Source organism: Ptychodera flava, chromosome 12 (assembly GCF_041260155.1).
Source record: "Ptychodera flava strain L36383 chromosome 12, AS_Pfla_20210202, whole genome shotgun sequence".
Classification (NCBI taxonomy): Eukaryota; Metazoa; Hemichordata; class Enteropneusta; family Ptychoderidae; genus Ptychodera; species Ptychodera flava.
The window spans coordinates 5954560-5971174 of record NC_091939.1 but is presented as its reverse complement, the minus strand read 5'-3'; the positions used below and the strand labels follow the sequence as shown (position 1 = coordinate 5971174).

Genomic DNA, 16615 nt, shown 5'->3' with positions numbered 1-16615 from the left:
GAGCTGTATTTTGAATGAGCTGTGAATGTATTTCACACTTTCTCTGCTTAACCAGATGTCCTGAACTGTTGTACAGAAATGGATGTCAATCATTAATATCAAAGAGGAAAAAGCAGTGAATCAAAAACTTTGATGGGTGTTAAGACTTGCCAACCATCCAATTAAATCTACTGAGGAGCCATAGAGAGCTTTTTTAGCCAAATCTGATGTGTACAGTGTCTGAGAGGACCTTTTCTTGTGTAACATTGAAACCATAAAAGCACAGCTAATAATGACAAAAACTGCCTTTTTTAACTGTTATTTTGTTCATAAAAAGCATCTTTCTACAGAAAACCTATGAAACAAAGGAAAATAATTGCATCAATGAGAAGGAAAGATATCTTGTCATTTTTCTATCTCTAAAATAAGTCACTGTATCAAATATATATTGTGAAATATTTGTGCATGTTGCTTTCTCATACTGAATTCTCACAGAGAGAACAGAAAAGTATCAGGAATTTGTCATCCTTTTCATATGAAATGCAGATTTCATAATGGTACACTTTCACTTAGCAAACATCAAGATATCTCTGAAAGTATGGCGCCCGAAGGGCGCGCCAAAAATATGAAACATCCTGATATCTCTGATATATATGCCTTGTATATTAAAGTCATGCACCTGAAGGGCATGCTGAAAGATGTTATATATTAAAGTAATGAGCTTGAAGAGCACGCTGAAAAATATTGAACATACAGATATCTCTGATGTATGTATGCTTGATATGTTAAAGTTGGGCGTGCTGAAAAATATGACTGATTATTAAAGTTACGCGCCCGAAGGGCGCGCCGAAAAATACAACTGAATGATGAATTTTGTGGCTGACACTAGCATTTTAGGCAATGATGAGCCTGTGTCAAAATTCAAAAACACACTGACCCCCCCTATTGGGCATTTCAAAAACATGGTGACCCCCCCTATCACCAAAGTCAAAAACAGGGTGAACCCCCCCCCCATGAATCCACCGGCCCCCCCCAGGCTGAAGAAACTGACCAGTCCCTAAATTCTCTTAACCTATGCATCTACATTGGGAGACAAAAAAGACCAATGCAAATTAATGACAGTCCTACTACAAGTTTCCAATAGCCCTTTGCTCTCTCCTAGTTTGGCAGAAAATGCATCTCTCTTTTTTTTCAGGAACATCAGGGTCCATCAAAAATTGACTTCATTGCAGTCATGACCCATGCACTCATAAACATTCAGGATGTTAAACTTAATTTATGCAATATTACAGTGAATTTTTTTGTGATAGAGGAGTGTATATGCGACTGTGACATAGCACACACTTTGGTCTGAAATTTGAGAGAATAGACATCTTTTTGAACACTGGATTTAATGTTTGTCTGCAACTTCTACAAAGTCATGCAAAAGTCGGTGCATTGAAGCCAAGTTTTCTTCAACAAGATATCATCCGGCTATTGACCCCAACTGGCTCTTAATTTATTTAGCTATTCAGAAGCTCTGTCAGTGCTGCTATCTCAAGCTTACAATGACAAAGGAGTCACATGAAAAATGATCAAGCAAAGTCAAATTTTACGTGACGATGCTCCCATCAGAACTAATAGCTGCCTTCTGGCTTATTGCACTACTGACCAGCGTGTACAGAAGGGTCATTGATATTACTGTATACTGTACAATTAACCTTGTTTCACTGAATAAGCATATAATGTTCCCATTTCACATGAAGCTGTACAGATTGGCAGCCACATTCTAGGATGGACCCCCAAGACATTATTTGTGCTTTTCAAACAACAATCATGAAAATATTGTAGGCCTTTAAAATATTGACTGTCCCATGAATAATATTTCTCGGTAAAATTGACTGGGGTAAATAGTAAGATTCACCTAGAACATCATTTTGGTGATGTCATAAACATCAAAAATTTGAACCTCAAAATCAAAGTAAAAAATGGCCTTTCAGTTATTGGCATGCAGATGCAACTGCAGTTAGTTATTCAGATTTACAAATTGATACAGTGCTTTGCTGGTCTGCTGCGTGTGTGTGTGTGTGTGAGTTATTTTGATTTCAGGTTTCATCACTTTGCTTTGTGAAAATCAAGATCTAATAGTTCTCATTTGAGTTAACACAGGGAATATAGCACTGACTATACATTTCAAATATTGGTTATGTTAGGTAATGTTTCTCTCATCTAAACATTTTCAAGGTGACCCCCTTATACTTGATTACAAAACAGAATAGTGCGAAGTCTCCTTGAGGAAAGATGCTGCACCGTTTAAAACTTTGTTTCTGTTTCAGAAGTACGAATACAGGCTTCGCACACACTTGTGATATATACACTCACAAAACAACCACAAATACCGATAACACAAATGATTTGCAAACATCTTTTAATGTAGACATTCCAAACCCATCCATACCAATTGCACATCAGAATTTTAAGGCATCATTTGACATCGTACAGAATAGTACAATAAAATTGAAATGAGACTTTGACAAGTGTACGAACCTTACTCTATGGTTTACAGCACGAAAACCAACCACCATTGATATGGTTATGTTTAACTTTCCTGTAATTACTGCAAGCATTCTGGCATGCTTTGTACGTTTTGAAATTTGTCACGTCAATGAGTATTTCAGAATACGACATGTTTGCATATATTTTATTGAACAGTGAAATGTGGCCAGCCTTTAAGGAGTTCTGCATTTGATTTTCAAACTCACCAATTATTCAGAAGTTACAGTGTGACAGTGACTGTTGACGGAGATTAACCAACAAATGTTGTTACAAGATTTTCATGCAAATGCAAGAAAATATTAACTTTGCTATCAGGTCATATTTATCATTGAGACACATTTGTTATGCCAGATTTCACTAAATACACAGAAAGGATCGCAAATTCATCAAATGAAAGTGAATGGACCAACAGTACATCATATTATTATACACCTACTGCCGTAACCTATGGGAGTTTGACCGTCCAATAACTTTCCGTATTTCGTATAGTACGCGGAGTCCCGAATACGGGAGACGTGCGACGCGCAAATTTTCAGGGGTTTGTAGCAATTTATATTTCAACAATCGCGCGTGTTCCACTCATATCGCGCGTGCCGCATCCCTCAAAATTTACCATAGAATTAGTTTATACGGACGATTAATGGAGGGAGGTGTATAATAATAGGGTTATACATAAAATACGGCCCTGTATGGACTCAGGTTCAGTGAGTGACGTATTGGACTCGCCTCCGGCTCGTCTAATACGTCACTCTCTGAGCCCTCGTCTATACAGGGCCATATTTTGTGAATAACCCTATATTATAATTACAATTTGGTGAGAACAGTGAAAAAGACTTTGGGGTGATGTATTTGTGTCCGAATGTGAATCTGATTCAGTTGTGGTAATGTGTGATGTAAACCTACATCATTTAAGCACTGCTTTTAAACAGCCTTACCTTTTGACAACTCATATTGGTTTAACCCAGTTGTTTAACAATAGTGTGTCGGGCCTAATAATACACGTACTACATGGCGCTGAAAAGGCCGGTGCTCAAACTTTGCCTTTTTTATACATCAAATTATAATGGAGATATGGTATGGTCAAGTGAAAAGCTCACATCAATTTGTTCACTGACAGCTGGAAATAAAAGATTGACAAATTGAAAGGAAAAAATCTTAATTCCTGTCTTAATTAAGAGCCAAAAATATGCAAAATTGAAATAAGTAGAGAAAATGTTAAATAGTATTAATAAAATATTAAAGCTTAATAATCACATCTGATGAAAGTACTTGCTGATTTTAAAGCTTGATATGCCGATTATTTTTTATAACATTGCAGAAAATGCCCTTGAATACATTCAAATTTAAACACTTGAACAGAAATTGAGTTCCGACAGTAAGATCTTAACTACACTAGCAATATTCTCAAAAAAAGAAGGTAATAAAATGATAAAAATAACAAATCTTGCAGCCATGATATTTTTTCAGAGTTCATGATGTCATACAGGCAAAGTTACCATCTTTTGGTGTTGTTTCTTTTTTTTCTCTGAGAATGTTTTCCCTTGTGTTTGATGTCTATCATAGCTTATGAGCACATTACTTACATATTGTCTTCATGCTTTATGACAAAAAAAGGCTCTAATGTGTTGTCAACAACACCTATCACAAATTTGGAAAAGAGCGTTACAATTTCCCATAAAACGATGGCAACGTATGACTGGGAAATTTAACCATTGCCCCATCTGCAATGTAACAGTAGATGTTACCGTGATTTTGTAGAGATTGAAATCAGAGTTATATGAATCAGTAAAGGAAATGAAACAATACAATAGGTATGAAACTAATAAATTTAGACTCCTACACTCTTCATGAAACAGGCTTTAACAGAAATAATAATGTTCTGTGTCAATGACATGCAGTAGTACTGTAAGGATGAGGATGGCTTCAAGAAGAGGTTTTGCTAGCTGAATGCACTGGCTTTGATGTAGTTTATTTTTGGCTGGTTCATCTCTTTTTGATACTGTGCGGGTAACAACACTGTCACCTTTATCATACTTTGAAATGTTACAGAACCTCCTGAAGATTCACTGAAAAGCAAAGAAACCAAGTCATGAAAGCTACAATCAGAGGCAGTTCAAATCAAACTGGTACAAAGTGCTTGACTCCATGCTTTGCAAAGCTGCTGTGATGCAGCAACACGTGGGCTTCATGAAGTGAGTTAAGCGCATGTTTGCACAGCAGGTGCATTCAAAAAGCATCATTTTAAGAACATTCAAATACCATTATTATAAATATAACATTGCAAATTCAAGAAATGTAAAGTTACTGCAGATACTCCAAAATAAAAATAAAGGCATTTTTATTTTGGAGTGAACATTGTCAAATGAAACTACACAGAAAATTCAAAAACTGACCAGAGTAAACAAGATGAAGTAATTCTTTGGTACAGGTATCCGATATTATCAGTACCCAACTGAACTGTAGGTATTTTTAAGTGTACAAATGTGAGTGTACAAGAATGTAAATTGCTTTCTGAAAATACGGATTATGATTCAATACACAATAAAATATGATTGCAAAAAATCAGCATGAATAAATGCAAATATTTTCATTGATCTACAGTGTACCATAGGCCACCTCACAGTGACATTAAGTTATTGGTACTGGCCAAAAAGTACATATCCCTTACAACAACATGCATGTATTACCACCAGTTTACAGACTGAATCAACAGTGAGACTGTGACTGAATATACACATTTCCAGTTAATATTAGCATTATGTCTTGTTGATGGCAAAGTTTTGAAACATAATTTTCATTTTGCTGTATGTTTGTATGGTACACTTCACACTGAACATTAACATTCATTAACAGACTCAGATCAGCTTTGCTCAGCAAATTTTTGGCTTTTTCCCTTGTCCTACACAACCAATAGATAAGAATTATGGTCAGTGTCAAAGCCTTCATTCCCATACTATTTAGTTTCAGAGTGATCTGTCAATTTTCAAATGGTGGATCAAGTACTATGATTAAGAGAGATACCAATATTGCAAGGCAAAATACAAACAACATAAACATTATAATCTTACTTATACCTCTAAACATTGTTTAACATTGGCAACTGAAGATATTTTATGTCTACAGAAAAAATGTCAAAATTCAAATAAGGAAACAATTATTAGAGAGCACTACATATCTAAATATATCTTGCTGAGGCTGACTGATGTCTCTTAAAATGAAATTATTTCCTGATGTATCTTGATCTCTAGTATACATAGTTGTCGGCAAATTTAACAACTTCAATACATTCAAAAACATATTTTACAGACTAATTATTTGTGAGTATAAGTACAATGCATGTATGTACCGGTATCTTGTCATGAAATTTTACCCCTGGAATTTGTTGTACCAGAAACAACATAGTGTCTTGGCTTGAGAATGCAAAATTAGCTTGTTCGTGGAGTCACTGATTTTGCCAGAAAGGGTAAATAGCTTCCTAACGCTGATAAAAAGTCATTTGTAGCTGATGAAATGTTTCGAATGTCATTTGAGGCCTGTTCAAACCATACACCATTACAAAAAATTCTATTTGTCTCACCATAAAGATTTTCTTACTTACTGACCAATAGATTTATCGTTTATTTTCACTTCTTTCAGTGCCGAATGTTTCTTTTTTGTTGGCAACAACAATAAATACAAATGTCAATAAACATGAACTTATCAAGTGAGTTCATAATGTCCTGAGTGCTGACAAATCTTGACTAAAACAGATTGTAATGATAGGAGGAAGATCAGAAAACAATGCAACACCCCCAAGCCGCTACCAATGAAACAGCTGGAAAAAGCGGCTATGACAATTCTTGTTGAAAAGTCATATCACGAAGGATTCTGAATGTATTTCCATGGGTAGGAGAATTTCTGTTCAAAAGCTTTCTCTACAAACAAACACCAAAACATTCACTAGAATAAAACATTTGATTTTTTTCTGTTAAAGAAAATGTTCACTAATATAAAGCCAGCTCTATCTATCATACTATAAAACTTCTTAATGTTAAAACATGAAGCAATTAAAACAGGGTATAGGCAAAAAATACAAAATTATTACACAATGGAACGACTTAAATCACTGAGCCAGATAAAATTAATAAAGTATAACCTATCTCCTATTATGAACAACAAATATTAATAGTGTAAATCTATAAAATATACATCTACTTACTAGTAAAAAAGGGCACATAAAAGAAAACTATGTTTAGCAAGCACAATCTTAAACTAACCAACAATAAATATATCAAATCTAGAGCTTTTATTAAAAATGCGAAGGAAAAAACCCAGCAAAACTTGTTCATCATAAATGTGAAAGCGGTTACTTTCATGTCAGGAGGTCAAAGGTCATCCTAAAGACTTGAGGGATGTAGTATCTATTGGTTTGCTGAAAGAAAAAATATTGCGTGTAGCAGTAGAGATGATGCATGATAGGCTATCATCATGCTGACAAATATACCAGTGAAATAAAAATAACGCCATTAATTGCTGTACGACATGAACTGTCACAAAATTCTGATGATGAACACAGTACTATATTGCAACCATCCTTTGACATTAGTGGACTATACCAAAGAAAACACAGCTCACAAGATGATTGAAATCCATATTATGTACTCTACAGTATACACATTGCCTCTTCTATCCTTGCCCCCCTTTTGTCACCCTGTCACCCCCATTTCCGCAGATTATTTGGTATAACCTTATCGTGTTCTAAAAGCGATAGTTCAAACATCACTTTGCTTGTGATGAATACAGCCTTTGATTGTAAGTGGTCATTTTTCTTCATGTGCTATTATCAACCAAATGCACCAGTAAACAGCAGATCAGACTGTGCGTACAACTGAACAAAATCCGTCTGTGGCCATAACTACATCCCCAATATTTATTAAATTTTGTAACCAGTGGGTCCGTTGCTTTGTCTTCCTCTGATAAACCCCGACATTCAAGGAATGTCTGGTGAGCAACATGTCTTTCTGAATTTTCACATCTGAATCAGATCAAGCAGGAAAATTTACAGCCTGTCAATTGACACCTTTCATGCAAGTTTAAATGAGATTTGGAATTCCAGTTCCCTGTTTTTCTTCTTCACTGTAAACAGCTTTTTGAGTCATTACATATGAATTCCAAATCCAATGATTATTTAAACAACATGGTACCATCACTGAACTAAGTGCTGGATGTATACACACATGAGAAAAGCTTGCATAACATTGGTGAATCTCGATGCCATGGAGATTTTCACTCCGCAGTATCTAGGAGTGATTTGCTGTAAAATTCAGGATCCAGTTACAGCTTGTTAAGTAGCTGGCTTGTCATCCTACATTCCAGTGTCTGAGTAGCTGTTGTGTGTGTATATCTCTGTAATGACTGGTACACAATTCTATTCTGAATCTGCTGATATTTGACAGTTGGACCTAATCTGCATGAAATGTCACTTGACAGGATAGAACTTCCAAGCTTGAATTCAACATCTCATGATTCACAGGATACCAGGTTACAAATATGCAAAGAAACTTTCAGAGTGCAAACTCCTGCACTATTTCAGAGAAATGTCATTTGTTTGTTTTCCATGGCAATAACCGTAACTATTTCAGAGTTTGCTGGGTATCGTTTTAAGTTGTAATTCCCCTGTGTTGCTCCATCAGCGTGCACAAAACTGTTTCAGATATACTGCATTTGTACAACACAATGGCTCTGCAAACGATATAATTGAACTTTTTGAAATATTCATCCACTTTTTTCACGCTTGTCCTTGGATGTTTGCATCTGACATCACTCACCAGTATATTGTAATGATATTCTACAGCTACAAAGTTCTGCATGACAATGCAGCAGTCTTAAAAGACTCACAATGCACAGGCATGGCTGGTTTTACTACATCAATATTATATGTACAGTATTTTTTTGTCTCTTTTGTTGTTCTTTCTTTTTTGTGTTCCATGCATTTTCTCAAGAGCTAAGCATGCCTCTGTTTATTCCTTGTGTCATTCCATCTCTGAAGTAACTGCCATCTGCATTCGGTATATTTTCTTGACCTCGCAGAAATCTTTCCAGTTTGTCCACGCATGCCTCCTGGTAATCATGGATCCATCTGTGATAGAAAGCAATTAATATGAATTAATTAAACTTGAACATGAAATATGACTTTCTCCATGTACATCACAGATTATCTCATGATATCCCCATCTATTTCATTCCCAATATCTTCTCTGATATACAGCATGAAACAAATTTACCAAAAAGTGCACTGTCTTGTTTTTGGCAAGCGTTACAGCGCATCACCTTCACACCTACATGTTATGTCTTTTTGAGAAACTGACTTCTTCATTCTAATTTGGATTTGTGATGTGGTCTCTACGAGTACACTAGCAATGTTGCTAGCAATGAGTAATGGGTTGGGGATCCATTATAGATTTTCAAGTCTGTGTTTGATGCTGGTGTCCAAAAGATTTTTGTAAACATGATTGAGTATTTTAACCTGCAGCAAGCTTCAGAAGCAATGATTATTATTTATGGAATGAAAATAAGAAGAGGCACCAAGACCAAAGGGATCAGTAACCCTTGAGAGTCTGTATTTATGTTGAAATGAATGTAATATAATAACCAATTTATTTTTAGCTTGAAAATAGGAACATATTTCATTGGATGTGTGAACAAGAATAGATATATAACAATATCACATTATATTTACTTTTGTGTCGAAACTGTACACATCAATTAACTGACCGAACACATATCTCAGTTTTTTTAGTATAATGTATGTCAAAATATAAAACAAATGGATTATTCCATGATCTAATTCAACAGAGGGAGGGCAGGGTTCAGAGTATTAAAGCCCAGAGGATTTGTTTCAATCATGGCCTTCTTCAGTAGAGATTCAATCCTCATGAGTGTTGGAGAGAATCACTGACTACTGATGTGTACTGCAATCCAATATTCAAGTATACACCAAGGTATTTGCAAAGCAGCCAACTGCAAATACTGCAGTGTAATCTTTTTTTTTTAGAGTATTGCGTGACCTCAATGTTTATTATTGAGACAGATGTGGCACTTATTTTTCAACTGGATAATCAAAATCAAATCTGTTTGCAAGATAACACAGCATTGTTTATATTGCAGTTTGAACAGAACCAGTACGTATCTAATGTCATAGTGATGAATTCTTTCCATTCAAAATTTAACCCTTTGAGCATTGCATTTTTCCCGCTAAAATATCAGGGCAAGATTTTACCAATTTTTATGAATTTTTCAGTAATTTTTTTTATAGTTTTGCACCAGATGGACATAACTTTTCATCGATTTCAGTTTTTGACCAAAACTTTGGGAAAAATCTGAGAAAAATTGTCTAGATTTGAAAGAAATCGTTGGTGTTATATTCTATAAAGGTAACAAAAATCGACTTTAATTGGTACCCAAAGGGTTAAAGAAGCTTCCTGAAAATCCAGTGTAATTTTTGCCATTGGTATGAGCATTTGTTCTAACACAGGTCTTATTTCTGACCTGAAAAATTAGCAGTGTCAAAATACGGAAAGGAAATGTTCTCTGAAATCCCAAAGCAACCTGGTAATAATTCTCTCACTCCTATTTAAAATTATGTTTTGAAGACAGCAGAGGCTGCGTGGTTTATGATGCATTCTGAACAGAACTCTGATATCAAATGTCATACGATGCTGAATTCTTTCCAATTGAAATTTCAAAAATAATTGCCTCTAAAACCACAAGTATGTGTACTGGTTCATAGACGGGTCTTCAATTCTGAGCAAATAAATGGCGTAGTAGTTTTATAAAGTTATTGGTTATTCATCAATTCCATGGACAGCAAATTTTCTATGACTTCCTGAAATGACAGTAGAGATTATGCCGTCCAATTTTATCAAGTACGGAGTTCAAATAGAACCACTGCTGACAACAATACTGCTTTACCAACATCCACTGTAAGCTGTTCAGTCTTTTGCAAAAATTAATTGACATTCACTTATGCTTCAAATAACATTCTCCTCAATTTTGTGATACGATTCAAAACATTTTTTAAAACAACTGTCAATATTTGATCTTGCACGTGTCACATGGAAAGGCCAAACTGAGGAAAAAGCTAATGGCTTTTTATGTAATCACAATAGAATGCCATGTTTGATGAGTGTTTCTGATATTGAGCTGGTATGCTCTGAAGGTTTGCTACCGTGCTGGTTGACACTATCCTAGGGAGTTCATAAGAAGCAAGATATGCAGAGCTACATGTATGCTACACCATACACTTACTAGTTTTCTGAATACTTCTAGACTCCCTAGCTAAGTTTACAAGAGTACCTGTGATAAACGTTTGATCTCCAGCACTGAAATTCTTTTGACTTTAATTCTCTGAAGATGTCATCTTTGTTTGTTTTCCCTAAATTTCCCAGAGTTCCAAGCACAATTGCAAGGTCAAACATTGACCATTGATGTGTGTTGAAACACGATCCCCACTGGAAGGACTGAGGCTGAAATAACACTGGCTTCAAAATGTTGCACAGGGGTTATTTTACAGTAACATTGTGCATCTGTAAACCCTGGCTCAGCCTCCCTGGCTGATTAAATACACTCACTTGACACCGTTGAAGAACAACACCTGTCTCATATCCTCCGGAAGATCGTCTGCAGTTGGCCATTTGAAATCCCATGTGACTGGTACTATGTTACATTTTGTTTCTATAGCTGCTACTATCTCCTGGATAAAAGTGAGAAAGAGAAATAGACAATATCAAAAAAATCAAACAAAAAAGAAATTCATCAGAAAAACTGAGATAAAAAGAAGCATTATTATTAAAACACACACATTGTGTATTGGTAGGCTTATCAATTATCCAATACTTGTCCACATAACATTACATGCACAGATAACACACATCTTTGCTTTTAAAATAACTTCACTTGGCTATTTGACACTATTTTCTTGCAGGCAGCCTCAAAGTGTTTGCTTCGAGTACACAAAAATGTCAATTACTGCAACTGTAAAAGTTAGTCTTGAATGCACGACAGTCAGGTTACACAACATTGATGAAACATTTCTCATTTTTCCATTTGTTTTATTTTAAGTTCTACTATCAGTGCAACAGCTGGAAATCACTGTCCACAAAATCCCTGGTAATTACTGTTTGTTTACCAGTACCACGAACATTTCAGGATACATTCTTTGAAGGTCACATGAAAGTTGGGGCTAATATGATGTAGTATATGTGACTCGAAAGTGAAAGACTTGAGTGTTTGCTCAAACTTTCCTGAATGAAACTTTCAACCATTCTCTTACCAAATCAGCAATGAAAATCAGGGGTCACCATGCAAAGTTTGGAACTAGCAATACATATTACTAAACATTTTGTGATATTAAAAATTCAAAATGGCCACCATTGTAACTCTAGACTATGTGGTAAAATTAAATTTTGGGTTTTCAAAAAATTAAGATGATGAGAGTTTCCTTCTCAAAGAGCTTTAAAATGAGCCCCCACAAGTGATAGATCAGAAAAGAATTGTAGAAATTGGCGTCTGAATATCTGTCCCAGAGGTGCGTTCTACCTTAAAAGGAGAAAATGTTAAGTGAGATGATCAACAACTGTACAGCATCAAGCCACACTGGATTCTCTCACAGTCAAGCCTACAGTGAGACCAACAGAGTACAGCAGGCAATGTATAGCCTAAGTTGCTCTGCTATGGTTTCTTGTTGACTCTGAGGGTACACATTGTAGTGGCAAAAGAAAATTGCATACCCTGAAATGGCCTGTTAGGAGAATCTACACTGGAAAATTGTATTAACTGACACATAAATATGATGGTGATAAAAAAAACGAATGATGAAATATTTCTGTGAAATATGCCATGAAATACAGTTATTGTTCATAAAGTTACTGTACACTTGTCATTGTTCATTCCATGAACAATGAAACATGCCTGTGTCCATTTTTGGTAAAATGTAGTTATTTTGAATACCTACCCTATGAACCCAATCTTTGTGATCCATGTCATTGATACACCTGTCCAGTGCATTAGGGGAGAGTACAAGCACAAAATTCTTGGCATTTTTGACACTGTTGAGAAGGTTGTTGTCAAATTTACCGGCTTCCAACTTCTCTACATCTATAAACACTCTAAAGCCCCTTAGCTGTAGGTGAACTTTAAGTAAACTGTATGAAATAGAAAAAGAAATTAGCAAACGTAATCATGGATTATCATGATTAAGTTGACATAACAGATGATACATGGAGCTGGACACACTTGGCTTCAATTTCAATCATGCTAATAACCGTTGTCTTATACTGTTATGAAAATTGCTGAGTATCTGTGCAAAATGATGTAAGAATACCTGAAAATAATGCTTCATATTTATACTCATAAAAGAGCTGACTGGTAATGTCGACAATATTTCAAAACACATGCATTCTTTGTTTAGTGAGATGAGATTCAACATTTTTGAAACATGCATGCATTTTATCAAACTTTAAGAGAGTTTCCCTATATATGGCCCACTATGTACTCTATCTTTGACCATATAATAGACCCCCTAGGTTACTAACATTTCTTGTGATAGGCTATTTGTGTCCATTACTTGTCACTGTCGTAGCAACAGCACATATTATTGTCTTTCTTCATGTGATAACATACGTACACTAAATGAAATCCTAAGAAGCAGTCAAGCACCCTCATGTAGTTATTTATGGAAATTCGAAGACAGAATTTATAGCATGGCACCAGGGGACCATGATCAGGTCATGGAGAGGTCACAATGTTGTGCAAGTATTACCAATCTCAGCTCTTAAGTGCCTTCTGGAGACTGTTGTGTGTTTTTTTGAAAAGTCATCTGAGGTTTCAGATGTCATCAGATAGAGGAGGTGCTGTTTGCTTCTAAGTTTCCATTACATCATTATTACTATTCTCATTTTTATAACCTGTTTCCGCCGATACTGATCAACAGTCTACATGAAAGAAAGATTATGTACAGCATTCATATATATGTATAGCACACATGACGACTAATATAACCTACATCACTTGCCAGTGTTAAAATGAAAAAAAAATTTTATAGACTGGTATATACATGTTGCTATTCTTTTTAACTAAAATACTGTCACATATAGTACCTTTTCTTTGTTACATCCTTTTCCAATAAAATACAAAACTTTGAAATTCTATATTGCTAAACTTTTTCCTCTGTGATTGTATACCTTTAAGTGAAAAACAAAGAGTGTGAAAGATCATTTTTGTTTTAAATACTAGTAGTACACAGCTATTATAGGTCATTTCCATCAAGTTTTTATCAATAGTTCAAATCAGCTCTCTCAGATGACAGCAAAAATAATCCAAAAGTTTGTAATCTTCATAACATAAACAATAGTTATGCAAATACGTACAGCCTGGTATAAATGCAAATGACAATGCCATACCCATCAGAAGATGGTCCCTGCCATATCACGTGATGAAAGCGCCAAGCTTGGCACTTTTTCCCATGATCCAAAATACATCAAGTTGTTGAAGCCCTAAAAGGCTTTTCCGGAATAAGTGACCCCAAAGCTAGCAAATATCTAAAAATACCGTCAATGACACTATGTGCTCACATTTGGTTTGAATTGGTCCATTCGAGAAATATTTAAACCAGGAAAAACAAGAATGACAAAAGCAAATACGGTCTCCAACTTAGGTACTGGAGGTCATCTTTAGGAACATGCATATCAACTTCTATAACAATGGGAGAAGCAGATCCTAAATACATAAGCAAATGTCAACAACAAAAAACAGAGAAGGCTTGATAAAAAGAAAAGGTGGGAGTGGGCAAAAAATGCACAAGGGATCTGGTAAAAAAGTAATGCTACATCATTGATCTTCTAAACCCTACCCCTCCTGCATATCAAATGTTCCACCCCTTGGTATTACATAAGACAAAATGACAGGAAGTACATTTACAACCTTGGAGATTTTTAAGGTAGTGACTCAGTTTCGTTTACACATATTTTCAATCAAAAGTTTCACATAGAAAACAGGGTCTCACACCCAACATGTGGTACATTTTCTAATATGTCTATATTTGAAGAAGGTAAAAATTTGTTTAGTTGTCAAAACATGCATTGGTATGTTTGTTTAAGTCAAAAACATGTGATTTTGAATTTTTTCACTTAAAAGAGTATAAGTAAGAATTGGCAGCACCCCTAAGTGATCTGTTAACGGCACTAGACAGCTGGATATACAGGGGGAAAAACCGTGTTTTGGATTTTTGAAATTCGCTTTTGTTTCTGCACAGTGAGCCTTCGAAGTGTGAACTGTCGGATTTTCGCATAAATTATCGGCTTTTGTTCACGTTTGTCAAGTTATCGTCACTTCAGGGGGGTTTATCAAAAATCTAAGACACGGTTTTTCAGGTCTATTCATGAAGTGTTAGCATGCGAAGAATCGGGGAGATCCGCCCACGCGTCGCCGACTTACACTCATTTGAAGGTGCGCATACATAGCAAAAATCGGAACTGAGAAAATCGACGATTTGTGTAAACGTCCCATTTTTCACACAAAATCGCCGAAAAAAGTCGGATTTTTGTGCGTTTCAAAAAAATTATTCGATCTGGGTCTAGGTTAAATATTGGGCATCAGGTTAGAGAATTTCTGACAAGTCCTAACATTAGTTCGCCTAAAAATGATGAAAATTGTGCGTAGAAACGTGAGGCTGGTCAGCGTAAGCGGTGGGTACTATTTACACGATAAACACTAGAAAGATAATTCAGGGCATAATCTGTTTGTCAAATACGTATCTAGCTTATAATTATATTAACTGTACACTGTTTGGTAACGGTTAGAGTCTGGTTACAAGACGAGAAAAGTTTAAAAAAATCATACAGCCGGAATGGTTTACAGGTCTGCGTTCTGCCGACGATGCGCGCTCGCTCTCGCAAGCGCTCGACTTCCGGTCATCGTAATTTATGCACGTACCAAGTGTGAAATGGTTGCCCAGTTCATTTTAGTGCCGATTTTTGTGCCTATAGTACAAGACGTCACTTCCCGGCGTCACTTGCTTGCTTGCTTGCTTCGGAGATGAGACGACAACTCTCGATGCTCTAAAAAATTCTGTAGTTGAGAAGTTCAAGGAATGCGGGAAAGTCGCACTTGTTTTTGTGGTTTTCACATGTGATCTGCTGCAGTCCTTTTGCTCACCATAAAAAATGACCGGGTTTTCGTGCGCTATTTCGCTTTCCACTGTGACATGTACTATTATGGCCTCGGGTATGAAACCAAAATCAACTTCAGTTACACGTAAAAGCGATTCTTCATGACTTAAAATAAACGGTTTCTGGAAAACTCGACCCCAAACCGACTCGACCCCAGTCAACTCGACCCCGAGTCAACTCGACCCCGGTCAACTCGACCCCGAACCTTGAGCAACACTAACTCTGTATCATGTGCGATTATTTTCCACCTATTTTGAGAGTTATTCTGTCTCTCTGTATGTACGAATCTTCATTAACGTACGTACTCTATCCCACGCTTGTACGACAACTATTTGACTATACGACAACGCATTCAGCCAGAATTGACGGGTTACCGACAGGCCATAGAGGTAGAAGTACGTCCTTTCACAGACGCAACGACGTTTATATGCATGAAAACAATAGAACACAAATATATTTCCATAAGTGTGTACAACGAACGCTTTGGTTTTTGATTTGCGTTCACATCACGTCCAAAACGTCAACTTCAAGTGAAACTGACCAGTGCCAGGTAAATACTTAAACTGACAGGGCAAGTTATATATCAGGTCCATGCAGTTGACTTGGGTTCGGGGTCGAGTTGTCTTGGGTTCGGGGTCGAGTTGTCTTGGGTACGGGGTCGAGTTGACCGGGGTTGAGTTGACGCGGGGTCGAGTTGACCTGTTAAAATAAACGACTGAGGCGATACTCGACAGATTCACTCATTGTAAAATTGAAACGGCGACATATCGCGACACCCATCGACACTCTCTTGACCACAGATAGAAATTGACAGGCAACGATCGTGAAGCGACGTTTCGCGTACGTTGCTGTGCTCTAGACCGACATAACAGTGTCGCATTGACAAATTGGACAAA

General features: G+C 36.3%; 1 protein-coding gene across 1 annotated transcript in view; it reads right to left on the bottom strand.

The window, feature by feature from the left end:
• Positions 1–2360: 2360 nt before the first annotated feature.
• Positions 2361–16615, bottom strand: part of LOC139144793 (NAD(+) hydrolase sarm1-like) — a 35545-nt gene continuing 21290 nt past the window's right edge. The window contains exons 5-7 of the mRNA XM_070715568.1: positions 12506–12695; positions 11124–11245; positions 2361–8632 (exon numbers count right to left, since the gene is read on the bottom strand). Of these exons, the coding sequence (XP_070571669.1) occupies positions 8491–8632; positions 11124–11245; positions 12506–12695 (454 nt within the window). The 3' untranslated portion in view covers positions 2361–8490. The remainder of the gene's footprint in view (positions 8633–11123; positions 11246–12505; positions 12696–16615) is intronic.